Source organism: Ostrinia furnacalis, unplaced genomic scaffold (genome assembly GCF_004193835.3).
Source record: "Ostrinia furnacalis isolate ACB-3 unplaced genomic scaffold, ASM419383v2 OfSCF7086, whole genome shotgun sequence".
Lineage (NCBI taxonomy): Eukaryota > Metazoa > Arthropoda > Insecta > Lepidoptera > Crambidae > Ostrinia > Ostrinia furnacalis.
In genome coordinates this window covers 163,741-188,846 of record NW_021137325.1, presented here as the reverse complement: position 1 = coordinate 188,846, position 25,106 = coordinate 163,741, and the positions used below count along the sequence as shown (strand labels likewise).

The following is a 25,106-nucleotide window of genomic DNA, read 5'->3' as shown; positions in this document are numbered from 1 at the left end:
AGCTATTATGACTCTTTGGTTTGCAACTTTATTGAATTGGAAACGAATAGCAAATATTTCGTAGTTTGAATTGAACTAACCGCAGTAATTCATCATCTGACAAACCGGTTTGAACGGATAAATTAGAAAATTAAATTGTTAAGTACGATTGTTCTCTGACAGAGGCAAAGCTAATCGTTATAATTACGAGTAATATGAAAAACAAAAGTTAGATAGGATTTCGTTTCAAATCAAACTTGCTATATGCGAAAATTAATATGCCATGACTAGCAGATGGGGGTTGTTAAGGCTCTTACTAAAATAAACTTTTAATCCACAAAGGTGACTGGATTAATATTTTTCTTGAAATTTGGAATTACTTTTTGTAAGTTGCGCAAAGTTCAAGCACGAAACTTGTTCAATTACCGGGAACGGTTTGTTAATAAGGTACTAGAGAAAATATGGAAGTCTTGATAAAGTCCATCACGCTAAGTATATCTGAACTAAGCAGCGAATCTTAAGTTTAATTTAGATTCGTATTAACTGAGTCTTGTTATTCAAATACTATGCATAGACTACCCACCATCAACTTCTTCTTTTGTCTCAGTCTTTCTTTGCACAGGAAGACAACAGCTGATTTAAATACAAAGCACATAGCGTGCAGTTCCAATCCTTTCTTTATTTTTCCTAAAAAGTCTGAAATATTTAACCATTCTACTCCACCGTAGTATAACAAATCACCTGAAAACGAAAAAAGCAAGGTTAATTTTTCTACTAAACGAAATTACTAATTAATAACGTCTTAAATAATAATCTTACCAGGACTTAGATCTATAGGTTGCTTGCAAGACTTCTGGTGTTGCCTAAACAAGTGATCAAAGATAGCACCATATTCTTCATGTATTCGTTGCATCTCATTTATATGTTCAGCAACTTTCTCCATTCCCTTGAGAGCCTCTGCACAGAATACAAAATGTATTGAATAAAATATGTAGCACGGTAAATTGAGTATAGAATTTTAAACAGCTCATCATTTTTGTTACTGACCTACTAAATGGAGGTGTTCTTCAGAATTAGCATCAGTCAAATTTCTCAGTTGTTGAAGTAATAAGGGATATTTTAGTATCCGTTGAATAGGTTTGATAAGGTACGACTCGAGTGTTGACGAGTGCTGCTGCTTTGGATTCCTGGCCGCCAAGAACTCTTGCAATGCTTGGTTTCCTTCATCTGCGACAGTAGAGACCATTGTGAGTTATGTATTTTCAAGAAAGGAACAGAAATGTATGTTGAAGATACACTTACTCGGATGCAAGACTTTCTGAGCCTTGCTGTGACTGGCACAGAAAGAGCTGTATAATTTGAAGTGGTTGACGTAGTACAAGAATGCATTTCCAACCGCGAAGAGTATATTCTGAAATCAAACGCAGTATGACAACGCGGTCCAAAAACAGAATAACAATAACTTTAACCAAAATACTAACTTTAAATTGATTTGAGAATTCAAAGTGGTGGAAGTTTGGCTCAGCCTCGAGCGCTTCCTCTAAGTTTTGCAGGAACTGCCTTTGGAAAGTCACAATCTCCTGAATGTTTCCAAATAGGGCGTTGATCTCGGCGTTTGATAAAAAAGTTTCCTTCTTCAGCGGCTCCAAGTAGTTCTCCAGTAAGTTGTTCAGGTGCTGCAAACAATCGATTCATTAAGACTTCCTTGTAGGTAACACTTTTCAGCCACTCAACCCATTTCGGCGCCTAATAATTAAATATGAATATTCTAATCCACAAATGGCAGATTGTCGCAGGTGCGTCCAGTTTCGCTTGGGTTTTACCAAGTTTTAAATACGTTTTATAAATCCATCAGAAGTTTTCGGCTCAATGAATATTTATTTGGAGTGCGAAGTCCATCAAAATTAATTTTATCTGCCGATCTGTTTCCGTTTGGGCGAACCTGCGATCTACCTGATATGCATTAATTACGTCTATACTACTTAATTGTAACCACGATGCTGTGCAAGATATTCAACGAACTTTATCTTACGTACAATATATTTTTTCCACATACTTAAGTATTTAAGTATTTGTTTAAAACTTTATTGCATAAAAGATGTGTTACAAACGGCAAACTTAATGCACAGCAAATAGAGTGAACGGTGTATTTTCATTTGCGAAAATGTCAAAACAGTTTTACAAACGAGGAGTAGGTGTCATTACATGTAACCTATTGTATTGTGCAGTCAAAGTACCAAGTACTGACCTTAACATAAGCGCGCTCAGTGTCCACCAGTTCCAGCAGGACCTTCTTCAGTTTGTCGGCATCAGACATGTGCCGGGAGGGCGTCCCAGCCGCGGCACTGACCACGCTGCCTGTTGGGCTCCCGCGGCGGGTGTCCGCCGGCGATCGGCACCAGCCGGTCACCTGTTCTGCGCTCTATATAACAATCAAAGATAGATGGAATATACTGTATTGAAAACCATACAAAATAGACATAAAAATATCAAAACGGCAAAATAATAAGGTATAGATTCTGTCCCTCCTAGTTTACCTGAGTCAGATGAATTGGCCTTACACTTCTTATGCTGGTCAAACGGGTTGGGAAGGAATGATTTTTAATTTTCTCACTTTTGCTTCATTGCCACATACCTACTCTACAGGAAACACTGGTAACAGGCTAGCAGGTAGGATTATGACGTGATAGCTCATATCATATCAATATCATATCATATCAATACAATCGCATACAATTTTTAGTAGTACCTTCTTAATATACTTTGAAACTTGAGGTATAAAATAAGTCAAATAGCCTATTAGCAAAAAACAAATACACAAGTCACGTACGTTCCTTGGATTAGTTTATACGACAGAGTTTAATGGGCTTTCGCACATAAAACGTTAAGATCGTATACGTGTTCTCGTGAACTCTCAACCAATGGGAGATCTCATCTGTTCATTGTAACAAGATTACAAGAACAGGTAGCAGCAGTTCGAAAATGAAATAAAGCCGCAAAAATGGTCGATATCCATTTAGTTAATAGCAAACCTTCGACACGAAAGAAGGGGATAAGTAAACACGAAGCCCATCCAATCTATCTTGCACAGCGTAAGGAGGCTAACATTATCGTATACCTACAGCTTGATTAACAACACACCTTTCTCAAACACATGGGGAGCTACTGCCATCGCCAAACACGCCGGCCTAAACAGATTGGCAGGCGGGACTACTAACAAGCCTAACGTGCTCGGTTTAATCAAATTATTTAGTTAACCTAATTAGTATCAGTCTGCTATTTAGTAGTATTACTTAAGTATTTATAAATACTTTTATTTATTTAACACAACACCTTACGCATACGTTGTCACGTTTACGTCAGTAAAGTTTATCATTTAAAGTACAAAGGTAGGTAAGTGACATTTTGATTAATTTAATCTGATTACAGAACGACGTAAACCATACAGAAATTTATTGGAGCCCTTGTAATAAAATGTACGTGATTACGTGTGCTAAATGAGCGATCGCTTTCGCTCGCCAACAACACGACATTCATTAAGCACCCACGTGATATCCATGCGTGATTGCTCTCCCTACCCTTATTACAGTTTAAGGTCGACCCATTTAGGGTTTTCACCCTAAGATCCGCCAACACTAATCGCGTTCAGAAAAGGTACACCTGTGGATTCCCCAAAAATAGACAAAAGAATAAAGACAGCTTCCGAAATGCTCCTCATTCAGTTATGAATTGGTTTAATTTGTCTCTAAGGATCCCCGGCCGACCACAATTTGCATTTAGCATTTTACAAATAACAATGATTTACCTACAATTGACTTCCAAATAGGTTGTTCGAATCCCCAGGTAGGGAAATGGCGGCTATAACTCTTTAATTACTTAAAGGAACCGGTTGAAGTTGAAGCAATTAAAAACATTTGTACTGGGTTAGACAGAAAGTGAGGTTTAGGCAGACAAAGGGGTTCTGATAAACGTTCCGTGTCTATAGGTGGCCACAAAGGAGATTGGATACGATCTACAGGACAGGTATAATAATAGGGGAACGGCATTAAATTGCGCGTACCCCATTTGATTCGCCAGAGACGATTATTATTTTCAAGGGAGACATTACCATGCGGGTATCGTAACGAAATAAAACGTGGAATGGTCGCAGAGAGATGGATAATTGAATCTAGAATTAAGTCGCGGTCGTGCATGTGAGAAAGGGTAGCGAACTAATTTATTTTATTAGATCGCGGCGCAGGTATAAAAAAGATTATGGTTGTTACGGATATCATGTGCTGTATAATAAATTGATCGTTTTACTCGGAAAAATGTGCTATTTCAGGCTAAAAATAACTTTAATGGCAGTTTAACGGACGGGGAAAAAGTACAACACTATAACCATACTATGATAAATGATAACTACTTACAGTAAATCTTACCTTTAGAAGGTTTTCAATTTCAAACGAATTCGTCCGCGAGCTGACTTTGGGCGGGCCTGCATTCACCGAGTCCCCGCCATGACCGTCTGTTTCGGGGCTGTATAACTCCTTACCTGTAAAAAATTACCTGTTGACCATCGCCCCTACTACGCAACTCGATTTCAATATATTCAGGTCGCGTTCACTCACAAGATTCTGCCATGAATGAAAGGGACTTACCGTGGTGATATATAGAAATCGATTTGGGAGTAGACCCGTAGATATTTTAAATCAGTATTCGGATATTGCACGAACCTTTTGCATATAGAACCATTTTATTTTGTCATCCATTATTTAGATGTTCTAATCTAGCGATGTTAAAAGGCATTCAAGTTGGAAACAGATTGTTGTTGCTTCATTACGTACTAATAGACGTTAATGGAGCTATTTTCGTCCCAAAGCATTCTTACTTATTCTTAATTTCTTTTACTAAGAACGGTATTTGTCTTAGGATTAAAATAATGGGTAGCTAATTACTTTTCACGTAGGTAGTACACCCAAGTCAAAAGAAACAAAAAAAGTTCCATAATCATTGTCAATAGAGGAAAAAAAGGGATGTAGGTAGATATTAATAAAATAAATAATCATGTTTTGTAAAAATAAACCAGCAAACGATCTTAAATAATGTAAAGCTACTATTATTGTCGGCCGTTTGGTGTAGTGGTTCAGAACGGACTACTATGCCGAGAGGTCCCGGGTTCGATTCCCGGCCGGGCAGAAATTGAAATGATGAATTTTAATTTCTGTGACGGGTCTGGGTGTGACTATGTATAATATGTATGTATTTAAAAAAAAGTATATAAGTAGTATATCCGTTAAGTTAGCACCCATAACACAAGCATTAAGTTGCTTACTTTGGGGCTAGCTGGCGCTGTGTGAAATTGTCCAAAGATTTATTGTAAATATTTATCTTTGTTTCAAAAGTGAGATATTGGACCGAAAATTGCGAACATTCAAAACATCCAGTTGAAAATAGGTTTATGTTCATAGATTAGATTTACGTGGAGAAATAAATAAAGCTACACTGGCAAGAGCTCAAAATTCAGCATGTTAATAAAATGAACTTCGGTCCAGTTGGTCAATAATGCCATTACTCTATCCCTGGCAAAACTAGTCAACAAGAGTAAAGCTCCTGTGTGTCTATTCCTATAGTAAAACTAACCTATATTTTCATATCAAAAAGTATACCTACGTAGGTAATGTACTACGGAATGTAACGTTACGGCACAGAGTATATTATCTACTTCGTAACGGAAGGTTAACGCCACAAATAGTTTTGGTGCATTCTTAGCTCATTATCGTCATTTTATTTAAAATTTTCTATTAAATATTAAAGCTCAATCAATCACAATTAATTCTACGTTAAGTAGGTTAGGCATTTACCAAAAACACATTGAGTGAAAAAGTTTCGCACCCTGACCCCCTCAATAGGCCTCATTTTAAGTTGCCCGCGTCCTTTACAACTTCAACCTAGATATTACCGTCCTTGTAAGATTCCAATAACACGGAATTAAAAACATAAGAGTTTTCAATATCATCCGAGGAAATAACAACGTTGATGGTGGAACTTTCACGGCGGTCGTTTTATGACATGAAGTCACACAATGAGTTTTTGGTCGCGCTAGTCAACACGGCGGCCGCAAACAGCCCGGGGTTGGGTCACGGCCTTTATTTGAAGGACGGGTATTTCTGTTTTGAAATTAGCACAACACTTTATTCAACTACGGTTCTTTTCGCTCCATTCAAATACTTATTCGCGGTCAAGTATAAAATAGCCAACTCCAAGGCTTGACGTTAAATAGCGCTAATTTGCGAATTGGGCGCTGACTTTCTGTACATTTTTGGCAACGAATATTATTATGTACCCGAAGTAATTGTCCAGATCGGACTTTTTTTTGTTAAATATAAAAATTTGAATAACGGAAATACCGCTCGAATAACGTCATCACAAAAGAATCCTAACAATGAGTATGAAAGATAACGAACGAAAACAAAGTGAAATATTGAAATTCAAATAAAGGTGCAAAGTGAAATGAAAACATTTTCGGGTCACATATTGAATACGCGTCATTAGGAGAAAAAACAGACGTCTCGTTAGGTGAAAATAACGTGTTTGCGGCCGAGAGAGGCGCCATTGTTCCGAGCCGCGCCCATGGAGGCTCGTCGAGTCGATTCCGTATAGGTTCTCATAAAACAAAAAACAACTACATGTCGACTCAATACGCCGGCATAATTGCCTCTCATGTTGCACAAATGCCAGGGCCGGAATAAATCACTCTGGACTTACCAAGACCAAAGCAATTTCCACACCGTTGACTATAAATAATGAATTAGATTAGGCACTAGTACCCGCCAGAAATAACGAAGAGAAAGAGCCAAAAAACATTGCAAAGAAATTAGTCAAAATTTATTTATTTCTTAAGGACGAGCGGCTTGACTTTCTTTGAATAAGATTTATAAAGCGGCCTTACGTTTGGGTAAGTAGGTAAATGTTTATTTCGGAGAGTTAAATTGGGTAACATTGCACGATGAAAAAGGCTGAAAATTTTCATTTTATCTGGTGCTTTTCCGTTTATTGTGTCAAAGGAATTCTGTTACAAAGTACATTCCATCTGTATGTCAAGGCAGAATGATGTAGGGAACGGTTTGAATGTCACTCAATACATAACTGTGTGTCAATAAACATTTCGCCGAGTCACAAAGTTAATAACGCATCCAACATTTCAGCTTTAAATGATTCTGACAACGTTCGTGCGACAAGTTAATATCAGTCAAGTCAACCTTCTCACATAGTGTGGGTAAAATCGGTCGCAGTACATAGACAGACATGTATACTACATACTATTACGAGTACCTATATACTTATTGTAATTGTTGGATGTTGACGCAGCTCACTGCGAGTCTGTGCCGGTCATAAACGCTGAGTGTAATAAACAAGAGCGTGCCAAATTAGACATTGTTCAGTATATTATTTGAGCTTATATTAATAAATTGTACGAGTTATTCCATGACGGAAAATAATAATTGAGCTATCTTATTAAGTACCACCGCTTTCAATTAAAGTTAACTCTATTCTATTGTATTCTTTTCCATTCTATTTGTATTTTCGGGACTATTCCCACCTCTCGTTCCCACCGCTGCAACTGTGCATCTACAGCTTGACCGCCAATAAAAACCCAACAAGTAAAGGTCAAGTTTGTCCGGGGGGAAAGTTAAACTGTCATTGGACCCGCAACGAAATTGATCGGAAGAACATAGGAGGAGTCCGAAGTTCTAAATTCTATTTGTATTGTGTTCATAGCTAAGATCGATAGTCCGCAGAACGGGAAGTGATATTTTGTAATTCACGATGCACAAAATATATAACTGGCTGACAGCCATAATTCAGATCCAATGTAGATTTGAGATTCGGAAACGATGCCAAGTGATACAATAATACCGTAGACTGAAACGCTGCTTGTTACGAAAAAAAAAACGTCGTTATTTTAGCAAAAAAAGGGGTGAGCTCTTGGATTTATTGACATTGTTGTTTTACAGCTATAAACCATCACGTAGGTTAATGGGTGAAAGCCATAAATTATGAATAATGATCCGTATGACACAGCAACACCTTTATTTGTATTGGTGGGGGCTGTGGGTATTGCTACCCTGTATACAGCTCGCGGTTAAAACGTTTCGTAAAGTCATCTTCGTGGCAACGAGGCCAGTAGGGCAGGGACATAGAAAATAGAAAACACGAAACGAATTAAGCTCAATGTGATTTTCTTGAAGACATCATTAATTAAAAGTTTTCCGGCAAGCAATAGCGTACGTATTTTGTGTTGAATGAATAGTATTGTGAATGTGGTTTGAAGTGATGAATGAAAATTAAGCACCGTTACCGTGTTAGCAAATTAGTTGCTTATTATTATTCTGTGGTATAGGTATTTAATTTGGGGTAACTCATAAATCGTATTTTTGTACTTAGATTGCCTACATTCTTAATAGAAAGTTGTCATCTCTTACTTTACAACAAACTTTTGTTAGTATCTACTTAGGGTTTTGTTCTATTTTAGGGTAAGCTATACATATTTGGGTCGTGTTTAAGTGCCCTGAAAAGGGCCTACATTTGAATAAAGTACTTGAATCTGTAATATATTCCCTGGCTTGAAAAACCTTGGTTCTTAAATATTTACTAGCATTCATTTTGCGGAATCACGTTAATTGGTAACAGGATAGTATTAATATGCGTAACCGAAGCGGTATCGCAAATTGCAATTCAATTAGCGCGTCGATGGAATGATGGTGCGTGAAGTTCCGTTATTTATTGCTTGGATCGGTGATGTATTCATAACTCTGAAACGTTATTTTCATAACGAGCAAGCGCTCGTTACCATTTGACGTGACTGCTGCGCGTGACGGTTACTCGCTGATACCTGTCGTTTTGGCAATCCAATTCAACAACTCAATTTAATAAAACTGGGATAATATTGGTATACGTTTAAAATGGAAACATTAACAGAGATGTTGACATAACTTTGTTCAATTGTTTTTAGGTAAATGTGTGCCTATTTTAGTGCTTGACGCACGCGATATTCCAATGTTACTAGCATTGTTGTTTATTTATCGTATAATGTTTCTATTTTCATCTCAAACATCACATCATGACCTATATTAGTTAGACCTGCTACTCCTATGGGAGTACTCGACATAATTACCTAGCTTAGCTTTAGTATCTTAGTGAAAACTGCCTTGCCATCATGAAGAATATGATGTTTTTAAATTCGATCTTTCATTAAAAATACGTTATAGAGTTACCGATTGTCTCGCTCGCTAGCAAAAAAAAACACATTTTAATGCAATATCCGAACACAAACACGAGTTAAAATATTTCATTTCAGTGCAACATTCAAAAATCGTAATAACTACATAAAAGCTTACGTCCGTATTCACAAACATTACTATGAGATCTCATAGTGCGCGTGGACGCACAGGGTGACACACGAACCAATCACAGAGCTCTGTTCAACGCTGTGCGTTTTATTTGCTGCTTCACTTAAGCACGCATCGTTTTTGAATACGGGCGTTAGTAATGCAAGTAAGTAATACATCAAAACACTTACTCCAAGCTGGTGCGGGCACGATGAGTCCAGAGATCATGTCGTCGGAGATGACCGGCGGCTCGCTGGGCGGTGGTGGGCACACCAGGGAATCTATGATGTCGTCGGTCGCAGCCCTCATCATGCCGGTCAGTTCAGGCGGCTCAGTGCGGGACGATCTGGTATTATTGGTCAGTTTAAAACTATGCTGGACAAAGAGTAAGGTAAGAAAAAGAAGCTTATGAAATGAACGTTGCTAAGTACTACACAAGTAATACACAAGGCAACAATTAACGTGTTTAAAGACATTGCCTGACAAAATTTTGTTACTGGAAATAGAAATCCTTTTTAACCTTTCCCCGAACTCGCAATTGGGGAAAGATGACGCGAACATTCCCATCCCTCAAATGAAGTCTGTCGAGGGAAGGTGGGAATACCCAAATGACGGGTGGTGTACTTGTTACATACACAACTTTATTTCATTCCAAAACTTATTAGTGAAAAATGTTCGTAGCAATTTTCGTAGTCGTAGCACGTAGAAATGTCGTAGTGTGAAAGCATAGCGCACGGCGATAAACTTTATTTTAGTTCAAACTTTTAATTCAAAATAAATGGACGGAAAATACAGCATCTTAAATATGGGTTTTATTCGTATACCCACTTTTTATCTTTAATTTACATATTATACAAAACTCCACATAGAATGAATTATGTAAAACCTGTATTCATGACTATAGGCATTGTCTCTGTAGAAATTATGAATATGCAAAGACGATATAAGTTGACATTGCATTTTAATGCGATACCGTGCAACTTGCAGGTAACATGTTGAGAATGAGTTTTGAATTATTTTTCGTAGCGTGCTACGACAAGTATCTTCGTAGTTTGCTACGAACTTTACAGAGGATTATGAGCATTTGAACAAAGTATTTTTCACCGTGTAAAGTTGCAATTTCTTTTCAAGTTTCTTCTGTAGTTGGTACTTAAGACTTTGACACGGAAGGGAGACATTACAAGTAGGTATGTGCTGGAAGTATCAGCGTTGCACATCAAAACGTGCGTGGGCCTCGTTAGGCATATTCGATTTTTTTGATGGAAGAACTTTCTTAGCTGATTTAAATCTACGCAGAAGCTAGCTATACAATTGTGATATTTTTATATTCCTTTGGTAATTTATAGACCTCATAGAGCACTTTATTATGAAACAAAACTGCGTTTTAATTATAAAAAATATTTTTATGGCTTGTGCTCCCACGTTTCAAGAAAATAATCACAGTTTTAATCGCAGCCGTGATTGTTTTAAGCTAAAAGCCTACAAGTGTAAACAGTCAAGCATTTTTCATTGTTTGCACGCTACGTTAAATATTGCTTAGGCTCAAAATTTTTACGTAACTTACATTTGAGGTCGAACCTCTACAATATTAATGGATATGAGTTATGAGGTTAAATTTGTAGTCGAGCAACAATTTCGTATCGGAGCCGAAAAACATGAACTACCTAAGGAAAGTTTTAATCGCATCAAGTACACAATTGCTCATATTTTATCCATTATTTAAGTAATGGTTAAACACATACATAGAACCTACTGTAACTGTTAATAGTGTTTCATTAGAATAACAAATAGCTATGAAACTAAGGAGAGGGGGAGTTATTTGTCGCAGCCAAATAATGGGACGGGGGCTGCTGATGGCAAACAGTTGTTAATGCATTAGGTATGTACGATAAATGAAGATACTATGACGCGAATTGATCACCTCGGTCGCCGATAAAATAGAAATTGGGTGGAGAATTTTTCCACACTTTTTCGGTGAAAAGAATGGACGAGTGTGTTCGTGTTCACTTTACACAAAGCACACTCTCAGCATTCGAATGTGAGCACAAATGAGCTTATGTTTTGTCTGGCTTTCGTGCAGGTAGGTACGTGACGTTGAATAAGGGAGAAAATGTCACAAGGCATTGGCAATTGCAGCGTGACGAGGCCCCGCGAGCCTTCAACGAGATGCCAGTTGAAAATACACGATAGGATTACGCTTTCAGGATTATGAATAGAATTAGACAACTCAGTCTTTTGTCTCGACGATGAGGGTGAAACTCCGATGTTAGCATCACCTTAATTATTCCTGCAAACTTAACTTCACCGTAACGAGACAATGAGCGAGGCGTCTAAAACCGGAACGGTTAATACGAACGGAAAGATGAATCAACTCACAACAACAATAATATCGCGTCGCGGGTGCTTGTTTCGAGATGACATTTGTTGGGGAACATTAATTCACGCGCGTGACGTCGAGTGGCTCAATTGCGGACGCTCACAATGGCCGCGGTGAGCTAGTGTTGCCACCCCGGGGAGCTAAAGTGTGTCACCTGTCCAGTCCACTATAATAACTACATTCAGGATTAAATATAGCCCACGTGTAAACGCGTGAAAGCGAGGCGACGCTAAATGAAGTACGAGTCCCAATTCGAGCGGAAAATTGTAGCATTCGAAAAAATGCATCCGAATGCTTGTTCCGTATAAGTTAAGAGTTTGCCTTCGTTACATACAAAACTCTTTACCTGCCTCTAGCACAATTAGTTTTATGAAAAAGTTGGCCCAGAATGCGATCGGATGTAGCTTTTTAAAATGAAAGCAAAAAAGAAAAATCGATGGAAAATTATTGCAAGCGTTCGGGCATAAAAGTATTGGATTTTAATAAAGTTACTCGTGTTAATGATTTCAATGATTCTGACTGAAGAGTTTATTTAACTCAAAATTGTGTAGTTTCGAAACACAATTTCAATTCAATTTACATTCATGTGTTATTCAAAATCTCTCGGAATTTGTTTCAAATGTTCTACTAGAATTAATTGAACAATTACGAGTATTATGAATAAAAAAGTATTAGATTTGTTAAAAAATAAGCAAGCACATCAATATTGATCCAATTTCCGTAACCGTATTTCGCAAATCCGTTACGTGTATGTCGCAGCCAATTTTTCACAAGCAAATTGTAAAAGTTCGTGTTGCAGACGTTATTAATTTCGTGCGAAAATGACAGGCAATTTTGTGTTCGAAGGGCGGAGAGGATACTACATTGTTATTAGCATGGTAGACACAACGCTTTATGTGGTCATAAAATGTAACGGGAAGTAAAGGATGTCTTCTTGTTCTTTACCGTTTTTGACGCTTCTAATAGCACTGTGGTTAAAACGATTACATTATACCACGTACGTTTTTATTACTGAATTGACGACCTTTTAGAATAATCGCATGCGAAATGATCACGGATTAACTTAAGTAATGCGGGTAGGTGTTTATGGAAGATAGATCGCTCGACCCTCATTCTAGGTTATTTATTACCTTCGACGCCGATATCATTGTCCGTCTTTACACGAATTAGTTTCTATTCTACAAAATTCAGAATTACGGTATCCAACCGTTAAGAAGCTACGTTTTCTTTAATAAGTCCCGATATCATTAATTCAAGGTTGTTAAAGCAATTTTCAAAGGTAAGTTATTTATATCGAAAACAATTTGAAGACTGATTTATTGTTACTCATTAAATCTAAACCCAAGCAATGTCGTGGAACTCGTAAATTAAGTCGCGAATTGTTCAAATGAGATTTATATTTAGGTATGCCAATAGGAATTCCAGAAAGTGACTATTCAACAAGAGTTGAAATGTGGATAACAGAATTCTTCGAGCAAAATATACACCATCTGATACGATTTCTAAGCTTTCGATAAGTAAAACAAACAGCAAACTTTTAGCAGCTTGTTGGTTATTCCCATTAAACCGCAGCACTTCGATTATGAAGTTATCTGTTACGTTGCAGTTGGCAGCGCCGAGCCGGCCCGGCTCATGGCGAGGAGTATGTAGGTCGCCGCTAGCGCTTGGGCAAACTTGTCGCGCGAAAGGTCAGGTGTATGAGGGGAAATGTCGATGAGCAACCTCCGCCTAGGCTCCCGACGCTCCAACTTCCGCTTTATTAGGTGCCAGCCTGCCTTCTTCCTGTTCCGCAGCTTTCCAACCGACATTTTTGTCTCCCGCGATTTATTCTAATCCAATGGTAACGAATGCGCCGCGAGGGTCCACTGATTAACGGGCACCGGTTAACTCGGTTGACGATCGATCAATTCTCATTAACATTTAAATAAAATAAACCGTGTCCCATTTGATCCCGATGTCGTCGGAACAGAGACTTTATAATGAATTCGTCGAAATGTTTTGTGAGTTATTCCATCAGTTAATTAGTGTAACGGTCGGGGTTTTCAGAGTACTCGAAACTTAATTTACATTTATTGCTTTACGGTTAGTATTTATTGCATGCACAGGTAGAAATTAAAAAGCGCAGCGCTTACCTCATCATCATGACGAGAGAGAGCTCCTCTTGCAGCACGCTTTCCAAGTACATCATATCTAGGTCAGATACGATCGCTCCGTTGATCACCATTATCTCGTCGCCTTTGATTATGCCTGGCGCAGAAAACAAATTGTTGCTGGAATGATTACTTTTTGCCTCGCCTAAGCAGGAAGCGAAAAGAAACAAAGGAGATTAAAAACACCAGCTAACAGGTACGCAAACCGATACCGTATTGATTACAGAGCAGGGAGATAAAGTGAAGTAATTTCACTCGTCAAACTTTTGTTCTATGCCCATTGTCAGAATATTACAAAAACATCCAGCTTTATCTGCCAGACTTTTGATAGCGGATTTAACATCTTTTTTACAGCGAATACGTATGTTTTATGAAGTTTTAAGAACAGTTATTCAAGCAAGAACTTTTAATCAACTGATGCCATTGTGTAAAAGATTCAATGCTAAAATAATGAACGTAATTTTAAGTAAATGTATTAGTTTTTATCAAAAACCTTTTTGATTAATGAGGGCTGAGTGGGCACTTTACAGTATATTCCACTATCGGATAACTTTCCCGGCTCGGTAAACCTCTAATCATGTTATGAATGCAGTCAAACGATTAGGGGGATTCATTTGTCAAAGTTAACCGCGCTGATCGTCCATTTGGAAATAGACTGCGTTAAAACCCCTCAAATCTGACTGTGCGAGTTGGCAGAGTAGCGTCATTGCTGTAATGTTTCATGCCAACTGGGACGAACTAAATGTACAAACTGTGAAACTTTGATGGTGATACAAATGTTGTGTCTTAGATGATATAAATCTAAGCTTAGCTTAGATGATAACTGTAATTGAAGTTGTGAAATCTAACTGTGAAAATACCAAGACATTATTATTGTTGAGAAAATAAACGTGTGTATTTCGTGTATCAAATCCACAATCCTTTCTCCTTGACTTTTTCTCGCTCCAAACTAGCGTAGAATGCTTTTAAACGTATAGACGTATTATGTGGAGGTGATTTCAAGAGTCATCTTATAAATGGAATGGCAGTGCCGCAATGTCAGCCGCTGTACGTTTGCGGAGACGCGTTCGATGGGCGCGGGAAATAGCTTGTGCGACTCAGATATTGGCTGAATAACTTGATGTGATTTTTGTATCAATAGAAAAATATTGTATTTTCTTTTACAGCTTGATGGGATTCAATAATTACATTCCTTGGTAAAGTCAAACTTTCATGAGAGCAGATACACGGATCGGACTTTTGTTTGACATTTTGAATCTTTACTAGTATGGTCACCACAAATTGCAAAGCAACTATAAGTTGCGAAGACTAGTGTGACGGTCCGGCCATTCGAGTTTCTTTCGAGCTATGACGGTCACTTTTTCGCCAACATAATATGTAAGAACTACTAAAAATCTTGTGTTACTGTCAATTAGGTTTAAGGATTCAAATTCTGCATGTATTCTGCATTTAGAGAAGATGACTTACCGTTCTGCATAGCAACGCTCTTGTCCTCAACCCTGCTGACGTAGCAGCACAGCTCGTCCTGCCTCTCAGCGTTCTCGATGAGCTCGGCCTCCACGCTGAAGCCCCACATTTGCTCGAGGGTGGTTCGCTGGAGTTCCACCTGGTACAGGATCTTGGCGCACACCTCCACCACTTCGTGTGTGTGCAACTGCATCAAGGTAATAAAAAAAATAATCAACATCTAAAAACACTTGTTTAAACATTGTACCTAAGTGAAAATCGAGCACCAAACCAGTCCTGTTCATCTCCGCGAGTTTACATCGAAAACAAAACACGCACGATGGCCCACCTACAGGATACTATTCGACAAGGCCTCACATACGAGCGAACATTAACTCACGCACGCGTATTCTTGTGTATGATGGAAGAATATAAAGAAAATGGTGTACTAAATACTGTGCAGTACTTAACTGCCTAAATAATAATAAAAACACAGAATGTACTTTTTTAAGTTGCCTCAAGACACTGAAAGGTAAATAAGTAGTTAATATTATTCATGATAATTCACGCTAAATCATAATTATATTTCCTCCGCCATTTTCCGCAGTTTGGCACCTCACGTCTCATCATTTTACCGAAGTCAGCCCTATAGCTTCGGCGCAGTGCCGATCACTGACGTTTGTCAACAAAATGGTGCTTGACTCTTGAGACAGGCTAAATTACACCATATTGTTAATGACATTGAGCATACATTTTTTTAAATACCTTCGCGAAGTAAAACTTCTGTACGTAGTACTTATTATTATTCTATGACCAAACTAACGAGGGATCGTTGAGGGTAGAATACCCTTCAACAAGGTCGAAGCTAGCGAGAAAATAATTGTCAAATATAGCAGTCATAGCTAAATTACACCCCTAATTAGGATGTCAGAAAAACTTTCTTTCGTCTAATTGAAATACTTCGAGTGTAATGTCCCGATTTTTTCGTTAGTGGCGTTCAAAAGACTATTTTTGCAAGACTCTACTTTTAAATTACTAACTTGAGTTTGACTTTTAGCTACCTAATTCGAACAAGAACTTCAAACAAGAATTCAACTTAAGATCTCACAAACTAATCGGTTTTTCCAGACAATGATTTATGTCTTACAGGCTATTGTACTAATCCTTACGATGAGGGAGGGAGAATGCGGGAAGTTACATCATTTCTTCACAGAAAAATCCGATGGACGATAAAGGAAAATAAAAGAAAGATTTATAACATAATTCTATGTCCTCATTAATGAACTTGATTTCTTTGCGTCAAGAGATCGTCCCTCATTTAANATGGGTTAAGAGCCGTCAACTATGTGGTATAATCATATCTGACGTATTATGTATCTACCTTATCTTATTAAATAAGTAGGTACATACTTTGTAAGCTAAGCAAGAACGGTGTAACGTTGTAATTCTACCATTATGATTATTATCAAATAGCAGGATCGCATGACTTAGTTCATTTTGTGTTCCAAGACTAGCTAAAAATATAAGTATGTATCATTTATTACATCGTTGGTAGAGTATACTCGTAGCAACATTTTGGGTGGAATTGTACCCAGAATTATCTGGCACTGCAATTAAATTCCTTCGGTCCATAATCGCTTTATTAAAATCATTAATATTTTTAAAACGGCCTGATGATAACCTTTTAATTTAACGAGCGGGCATTTTGCACAACAACTGGAATGACACGGTTAGCGCGTGACTCCGAAAGAGGGAAAATTGTTCAGAAATCTCATTAATTAACTCCTTTAGTTAAACTCGAACTGGGAGTTAAATGCAATTCACTTTTTTTCATCGGCCCCCAATTAGTATCAAGGATTACTTTCCTGTCATTAAAGTTATCACTTTTCCATGTAAAAGCAAACACGAAATATTAGGGTTTCCATGAAATTGAAAATGGAAGTTTTTATTTTATTGGTGCGGATATCAATTAATTCTTCTTAGAGATACTGGTTTTTTATATGTTTGTATACATGGAACAGTCGTACACTCACAACAAACCTTAATTATTTCTTTTCAGAGATAAAATAACTCCATTTCCATGTTTAAATTATATGAGAAACTTCCTTCATTTGTTTATACCCGGATGAGAATTAAAGAATGTAGGTATATCTTTTATCGTACCTACCTACTTATTACATACAGATATTAATTTAAACTCAAATTAAGCATGTTTAAATATACTCGTACCTACTTATCTTAAATGTTGATAGCATAAATAAAATACTTGTTTCCTATTTAAAACACTGGAACCAATGTAGCGCACATTGCAGCGTGTTTCGTTACACGTAATGGACCATGCATGTTTTAATTAACGGTCGTATGTATATTTATCTCAGTGATGCGAACATTTTCCATCGAGAATTTACCTACATAGTAGAATTACTTTTGATACTTTTTATGTTACGAGTAAAAATGAAACAGTTTTCATTTTTACTCGCGATAACATAATTCAACAAAGGAACTTAATAATATGTTCCTATTATTTAAATAAAATTAAGTCATTTGTAAAAAAAAAATCGGATACTTCTACTAATAGATATCCCAAGACTTGCCTAATAATGGAAAAATGATTACAATATGCCGCAAAAATCAAAGTGCTTTTAAATTGGTCAAAACTTAAAAGGGGACGCCATTGTAAGCCATTTTAAAATGAATTACTTGCGAGTAATTAATTAATGGCTTACGATTTAAAAAATGGCCTTCAAACAAAACGGCTTTTCACCAGTAAATTAATTTGAAAGAATTTTCCCTTACCTTTTATTTTGATGTGTAACTGAGGTGTGTATTGCAAAGCTAAGTTAAATAAAGACTGGTATAAATGTTTGCCCTTTGCTCGAACTCAATATGGCATTCGATTGACTTTTCACATATCGGCAAAATGTCAATAGGTTCGTAAATTATGGACGTGGTCGACAGGATTGGATGTATAGCATTGTAGAGCCGGGGTTCGTTGACAGCGGTAGGGTAATGTGAAATATACAGTCATGATCACTTGAAGGAGATAAACTGACAGTTTGTCCACATGGTGCGAGGGAGGTCGAAAATTGATGATAGGGATTAGACCACGGCCCTCCGCCGGGTTTACGCCGGATAGTTGGGCGTTCTCGCCCCGACATAATGGCCGACTTGACTCGCTAAAGATAAATTCTGCTTTACTGCGGTCAGGTTAACAACAACATTTTTAACCGAGATAAGTCCCAAGACACAAATACGACTTCTGCATCGCAATAAAACGCGATAAACGCCTAAAGTTTCGACATCGAAGGAAAGTTTTATGACAGCACGCAACTGTATATTATTATATCTACACAAAGGAAGCCTCGTCTCAAAAAAATATAAAAGTGCTATAGTTTCATAATGTCGAAAAAAGTATGTAACTTCAACAGTCGATCCACTCTAAAGAATAGTACCGCTTTTCAAGGTACAATAAATCCAAATCAAAGGGAATCTTTTTCTGTCAGACCTCAATCAAAGGCAAATCTCGACGCACTGAAATACTACTCGTAGTAGTCTATCTCGAAATCAACGAAGAGCACTCGCTACCATGTCCGCTGGAATGCTAAGTTAAATATTGAACTTTTTATTGACTTAGTAAATGAAGTAAAAATAACTTGCTCAGAGGAATTTTACATTCCTTCCTCGTTGTTTTAGCAACAGCGGCAGAACTTTGTGATAGCCCTCTGCAGTCCAGCATATACAATCTGTGACGCAGCGGAGGTACTCGCTGTCAGACCCTTCTCACCGGAATCTCGGTCACAAAACATTTATATTTTTACATTGACTTGCTTCCGTGAATGTTCTTTGGGAGGGTTTAATTAAAAAAATTGCGGCACGTTCTGCCCTGTGTTTCGCTTAATATTGTAATTTAACACGCACCGCGGCGGAACATTCCGCGTTGTCTCCAGGTTTCTCTACAAAATGCTAATTTTGCGCTTTTTTAAAGAAATCGCTCCACAGGGGTTTTGTCGACTACAAGGCACCGTCATTAACTTAATTACTCGCCCTGTTTTCAGAGAGACGGTATCGTTACGATCACTCTACTAATTCTCTATTTAGTCGAATTTAACATGCCAGCTTAAGCGTTCATGATCATAAATTTAAACTCATTTGTTTCAATTAACTGAACAAAGTACTACGTATACTCGCCTACAGTTTTTTTTTTAAATATTTGTGTGGATGCTGTGAAACATTATTATGATATTGCGTGTTTAATAACATTTTGCCTCAGTAACTATAGTAAATTTGTTTGTTGTTGGTCAATTATTGGTGTTAGGACCACTTTATGACAACGATATCAATCTTCACACAACAAGGGATGGATGGCAGGTGTTTACCGCTTATCTACGGAGATAAATTTGTGTACCGTGGCCATGTGCATACTTTATTGAGCACTTCGAGGGTGGCACAAAATGCCAGTCAATATTATTGATGTGTGTTTAATGTTTAATAAATATCCACTATCCCTATTTCCTGTACAACCCTCGCTCATACTTTTCAATTTTATCTACTGTAATATGCAATGTGTTTTTTTTGTATAAAGGAGTGGAAAGTTCGTTTTATGTTCAATCTTTCAGTTTGAACAAACTAACCGAGTAACAGCGCTGCCTTTTGGTTCTAGTTTTAGGAAAGGATTAAGTTATTCATCTGCTTTTACAGACTTTTAAATACTTTAATTGGAAGTCTTCAAATTGATTTAAACATTCGTTGTGAAGAACTTTATTGCAACAGTCAAGAGGGTTCCCAAGTGTCTTATGGCGAGTCATCCTGCCACCATAAATCTTTTGAAAACCCTACAATATCTATAATATACCTATTCGCGATGTTCTCCTTTATTGAAACATGAACCTTCAGTTCATATACTTTTATCCTGAACAAATGTCCATGGGATATATACAAATAATTTGTTATATATGAGGACTTTGTTAAAAAAAATCTTAGACAAATTAGGCTGAGCATCGTGTCGTGTGGTTAATTCATACAAGATTAAGGCTGGGTTGCACCATCTTACTTTAACATTGACAAACGTCAAAAATCTGTCAAACTCCATACAAAAAGCACCGGTTATTGTTAAAGTTACGGGTATAATAAATGTTAGTGCAACTTTTAGGAAGATTTACTCTATTAAGGCTGAGTTGCACCACCTAACTTTGACCGTAACTATGACGACAACCGGTGTTTTTTGTATGGAATTTGACAGATTTTTGACGTTTGTCAAAGTTAAAATAAGATGGTGCAGCCCAGCCTAAGGCGAAGTTGCACCATCAAACTTTGACTGTAACTATAACGATAACCGGTGATTTTTGTATGGAGTTTGACAGATTTTTGACGTTAGTTACAGTCCAAGTAAGATGGTGCAACCCAGCCTAAATGTAGATTAAAGCATTTTTCTTTTATCGTGATTCCTATTTAATTAGCAAAGGAGAACACAATCCTGGTATTAGACTTTGTGAGATTCTATAGGCGTCTACTAAGGCTTGATTGAATCAAAGGCTCGACGAACACGAAGGACGGAATCATATTTAAAAAAGTAATGTTACAGTAATAGTTGTAGTACTCGATCGCATTTTGATACACAAATTCGCCTAAACGACCGCGATAAAATTCGCATTCGTTTCTTGTGCCTGTTGTAGGTAAAAAGATATGAAGCTAGACCCTTCTTAATATGCAATAGTGATTATTTTATCATATTATGGCGATTGTTGTGCTTTTGCAATGCTTTTAAAACTGCTGCAATAGGAGAATTGATTTGAAGCTATGCAAATAAAAAATATCGGTACTTCAGCATCTTTGATTCGATTTCTTTCATTCATTATGGAATTTAAAAACGATTTCCTTGAAGCCAGGTGCAAAAGGGATATTAATCATTGTTGCAGTGGACTGAAAATGGAGTGAAAACTTACGTAAGTCTCGATGAGATCGCTGCGGTGAGGCACGAAGTAGTTATGGTCTTCCATGTCCCGGCGTTTCTTGACGCGCACGAAGTGCTCCAACGCGTTGAGCGATCGGCGCGCGCAAGCTGCAGCCAGGAATTCTTCCACCGACATGCCTTCACGCACTCCCACCGTAGCCGTGGTGCCCTCGGGAAGAGACACGCGGACAGCCGCCTCGCCGTCGTCGCGCGACATCTGGAGGAGTGGTTTTGTTTTATTGTACTGTTGACAGCACATCAGAGTAATATTTTCGTTGCAAGAGCATAGCAATCGTAGACATGACTGTCTTCGAATGCGCATCTACTGTTGAGTTGCTTATTCTCAAAGGGACCAGAAACGAAATTCCTTTAATCCAATGATAGGTACCTAAGAGATTTAAAAACACTTTGTAGGTTTTTTACAAAAACAGGAGATAAATAATGGTTAGTTTTTAAATCAATTAAAGTTTTGGTAGCTAATAATTCATGTGAAAAAAAATAAATGCCTGAAGAATTCCGTTTGCGGAGAAATATTTGTATATCGGTGTATCACATTTCCGAAAAGAATTTTGTTCAATGCTCTGAACACGAAAGTCCAGCCCGTTAAATATTTGATACACAAATTACAGCTTGCAGCGTAAAAGCTCGCTGAATTCAGGATTAATTCCGGGTAAACACTTTTTGCACAAAACAAACGTCAATATCAATCCGTAGATTGTGTCCGTTCGATCTAGGATTAAATGTTACGAAGCTTATTTATAAATCTGATACGTTTTTCATTCCAAAATGGGTGAATTGAATTAACGACAGAGTTTTAAATTTAAGCAACCTCCATGCCCTCCTCCATTTAGTATCACGTTCTCACAACCCGCATAGATTACGAGTTAACTCGAGATATCCTTTAGCTCCAAAGTCTTAGAGGTAGCTGGAGGGTGTAGAGCAAGCGTACTTCATAATTGTTAATACGATAAACTAAGAACTTAACTGAGTTTCTTGTTTCTGTGTGAAGGCTAGGCACGGCTAACAGCCTACGCCTACACTTTTGTTTTGATGCATAATTTAACATAAGTAATCAGACTATATTGCTTTCAGATCTCTCTCGGTCGAGTTCACACAGTAAAACAATTTATTCAAATCAAATGCCACAAATAAGAAACAAGTTATTCAGGAAACGAACTTTTGTATCGATATTGATTTTGGGATGTTGACTTATTCAGTTCAGGGCATGCTGATTTGTGCTTATAAATATGTAAAGGTGTTCCGTTGTATCGACTGATGCGGGCAGCCGTAGATATACAGTTAGTTAAAATGTTAAGTGGCTATCGGCAGTTTATACTCTGTAATCTTCTTGAGTAGTAGACTGATTTGAATTTCAATTACTTACTAAAGTAAATAATCGTTGAGATCTTTTGAAATATTATATCGATGTTTTGGCTGACGAGTGATCCGAGCATAACAAAGGTGGGATAGCGAAAACGAATGTTGCAAAAGCATACAAAGGGATCACCGGAGTACAATACGGGTTTTCAAGAGACATTGGTCATTTTCAAGGTCAGCTGGTAGAGAATGACGTATGGCATTAAGCTCGCCTTTTTGTACAGAACATTGTTGTGTGTGCAATAAAGTCTTTAAATAAATAAATAAATTGGTATTTCGAAAATAAATCAAAACTTTATTGGCAAAGACATATTCAAAATAAATGCGACAAAGCTTTGGGAGAGAAAATAACAGGAATTCTACTCTAATATGCTTACGGAGTTTCTAAAACTTAAGGCACTTAATGACTAGCAATCGGTACCATCCAACGGCCTGCGATTAATAGTGTCTTTTCGTGACAGAAATACCTTCGAGCCAGATTAGGGACCGCGCCACGCTACTTTGGCATTTCCAATTTGATTTTAGCTCACTAATTGAACGTGGCGTCCGGACAACTCCCAGCGAAGTACCTACCCACTTGTGACGGTGTATCCTGGCAAATAACGTAACAAAAGATTCAAGAATTTCACTGTAAACTGCTACAACCTTTTAAAAACATTTAAAAGGTTGGACTTACTATTCAATTCATAAATTAATTACTCCTGTCTTTGATTGAACTTGACCTTTCATTAATACATATTCAACACTGAAACATATTTATTAGAAATGGTTACCGAGTCTTCAGAATTTACCTGAAATAATTATTTTTAAGAAACTAACTAGTATTGATACACATATTTTATTAATTGTTCATTGATCTCCATCATCTCTCCCATTGTGTCGAGTGTAGAATTAAAGTATTTGAAGCAATAAAAAANATAAAATATTATATTACTTTTTGATATTCGTGATCCCAAACGAAATTCCTCAATTGAGATTGGAATTACTTTTCAAAATCCCGACAATCTCGGGTCGAGAATTCCGATACCCGGATTTTACAGTTGGTTTCCCAGGGGACTATCAACATGTGCTCCAGATACACGGGGTTGGTAACGTCTCACTTCTTCAAGATAATCCCTGGATGATTGCAAACATATTAAGAAATTTTAATAGTCTGTGAAACGAAGTTCATGGAATTTTCCATTAAGGTAATAATATTGGAAGCCTATAAATTTTCTCGGTACCAAGAAATGAGTTTAAACAGTCGTGTTGTTGGAGGAGACTGATTTATTACATTCGTGGACTGGGTTTTGATAAAAAGGGCATCCGTACGCTTTAAAATATCGTATACCTAAACTTTTAAGCCAGGCTATCTAGCTCGTCGTGTCAGCTTACTTGCAGATTGTGATTTCGCATCACAGCCCGGATCCGATTGGATGGGCTACGAGTGGACGTGACGTGATTTCTCAATCGCAAATTGTTTACACCGATTTGATTTTCATGCAGGAAGTCTTTTACAGAGCTGCGCGTAAGCTTGAACACGGTCCGTCGGCGTATATCCGATCCCGATGGGAATATTTCGCTATCGCTGTTTCATACTTTGACCCTACATTTTTTGTGCATAACACAAACATTTAAAAACAAATTTCCCGGAGTACTTACTGTAGGCACGGTAATACCTACCGTGCTGTAGGAAAGTATTCTGGTCACGTGGTGTGTTTGATCACCTGATCCTAATTACTTTCTTTAGAAATTAAATGAAAAAGGTACATTTACTAAATTATTATGTACATTTTTGGTACTATACACAAACTTTTCTTTTAATAAATGCAATAGGGCTATGACTTATACAAATACTCTTTGGAGTTTCTAGAAAATGGAAGTCAGTAGTAGAAATTAAAATAAGTTCAAATATTACACATCATCTATATATATAAAAGAAAGTCGTGTTAGTTAATTCGCTTATAACTCAAGAACGGCTGAACCGATTTAGCTGAAAATTGTCAGGGAGGTAGTTTAGAGCCAGGAGAAGGACATAGGATACTTTTTATCCCGTTCGAAATTAAAAAAAAAGTCTGCTTATTTATTGCCATTAAGGCGGAACAAAGTTCGCCGGGTCAGCTAGTTATTATTAAAAGGGTATTAATGTATGATTCGGTTCTCGAGCGGAAATTATTAATTCAAAGTAATAATTTCACGTATTATTTACTGCGAAATCAAATACTACTGACCGGATAAGCTTTTAGCTCGTAATGAATTGCAGCGAATCCTTTGACGGTCTTCAATATTAAATTATGGAGTAATTAATAAGCAGAATTGTACGCTATTATGATAAATCGCAAAGAGTAATAGGTATATTGGATTACAATGGATTAATTGGCTTTAGGCGTGGTTTCTAGTATATTGTAGATTAAAATTATGCTTGTGACCTACCTACTAGAATTAATAGACAGACAGAAAAAACCTGTGTACTACTT

General features: G+C 37.3%; 1 protein-coding gene across 9 annotated transcripts in view; it reads right to left on the bottom strand.

Moving 5' to 3' along the window:
* sif (guanine nucleotide exchange factor still life) overlaps positions 1 to 25,106 on the bottom strand; it is a 114,689-nt gene that overhangs the window by 6,162 nt on the left and 83,421 nt on the right. For all 9 annotated transcript variants that reach the window (XM_028319079.1, XM_028319076.1, XM_028319075.1 and 6 more), the window contains 11 exons: positions 21,266 to 21,490; positions 15,345 to 15,531; positions 13,860 to 13,974; positions 9,542 to 9,696; positions 4,401 to 4,513; positions 2,228 to 2,401; positions 1,461 to 1,655; positions 1,282 to 1,390; positions 1,027 to 1,206; positions 799 to 936; positions 563 to 720 (listed from right to left, as the gene is read on the bottom strand). In XM_028319079.1, coding sequence (XP_028174880.1) covers positions 563 to 720; positions 799 to 936; positions 1,027 to 1,206; positions 1,282 to 1,390; positions 1,461 to 1,655; positions 2,228 to 2,401; positions 4,401 to 4,513; positions 9,542 to 9,696; positions 13,860 to 13,974; positions 15,345 to 15,531; positions 21,266 to 21,490 — 1,749 coding nt within the window. The remainder of the gene's footprint in view (positions 1 to 562; positions 721 to 798; positions 937 to 1,026; positions 1,207 to 1,281; positions 1,391 to 1,460; positions 1,656 to 2,227; positions 2,402 to 4,400; positions 4,514 to 9,541; positions 9,697 to 13,859; positions 13,975 to 15,344; positions 15,532 to 21,265; positions 21,491 to 25,106) is intronic.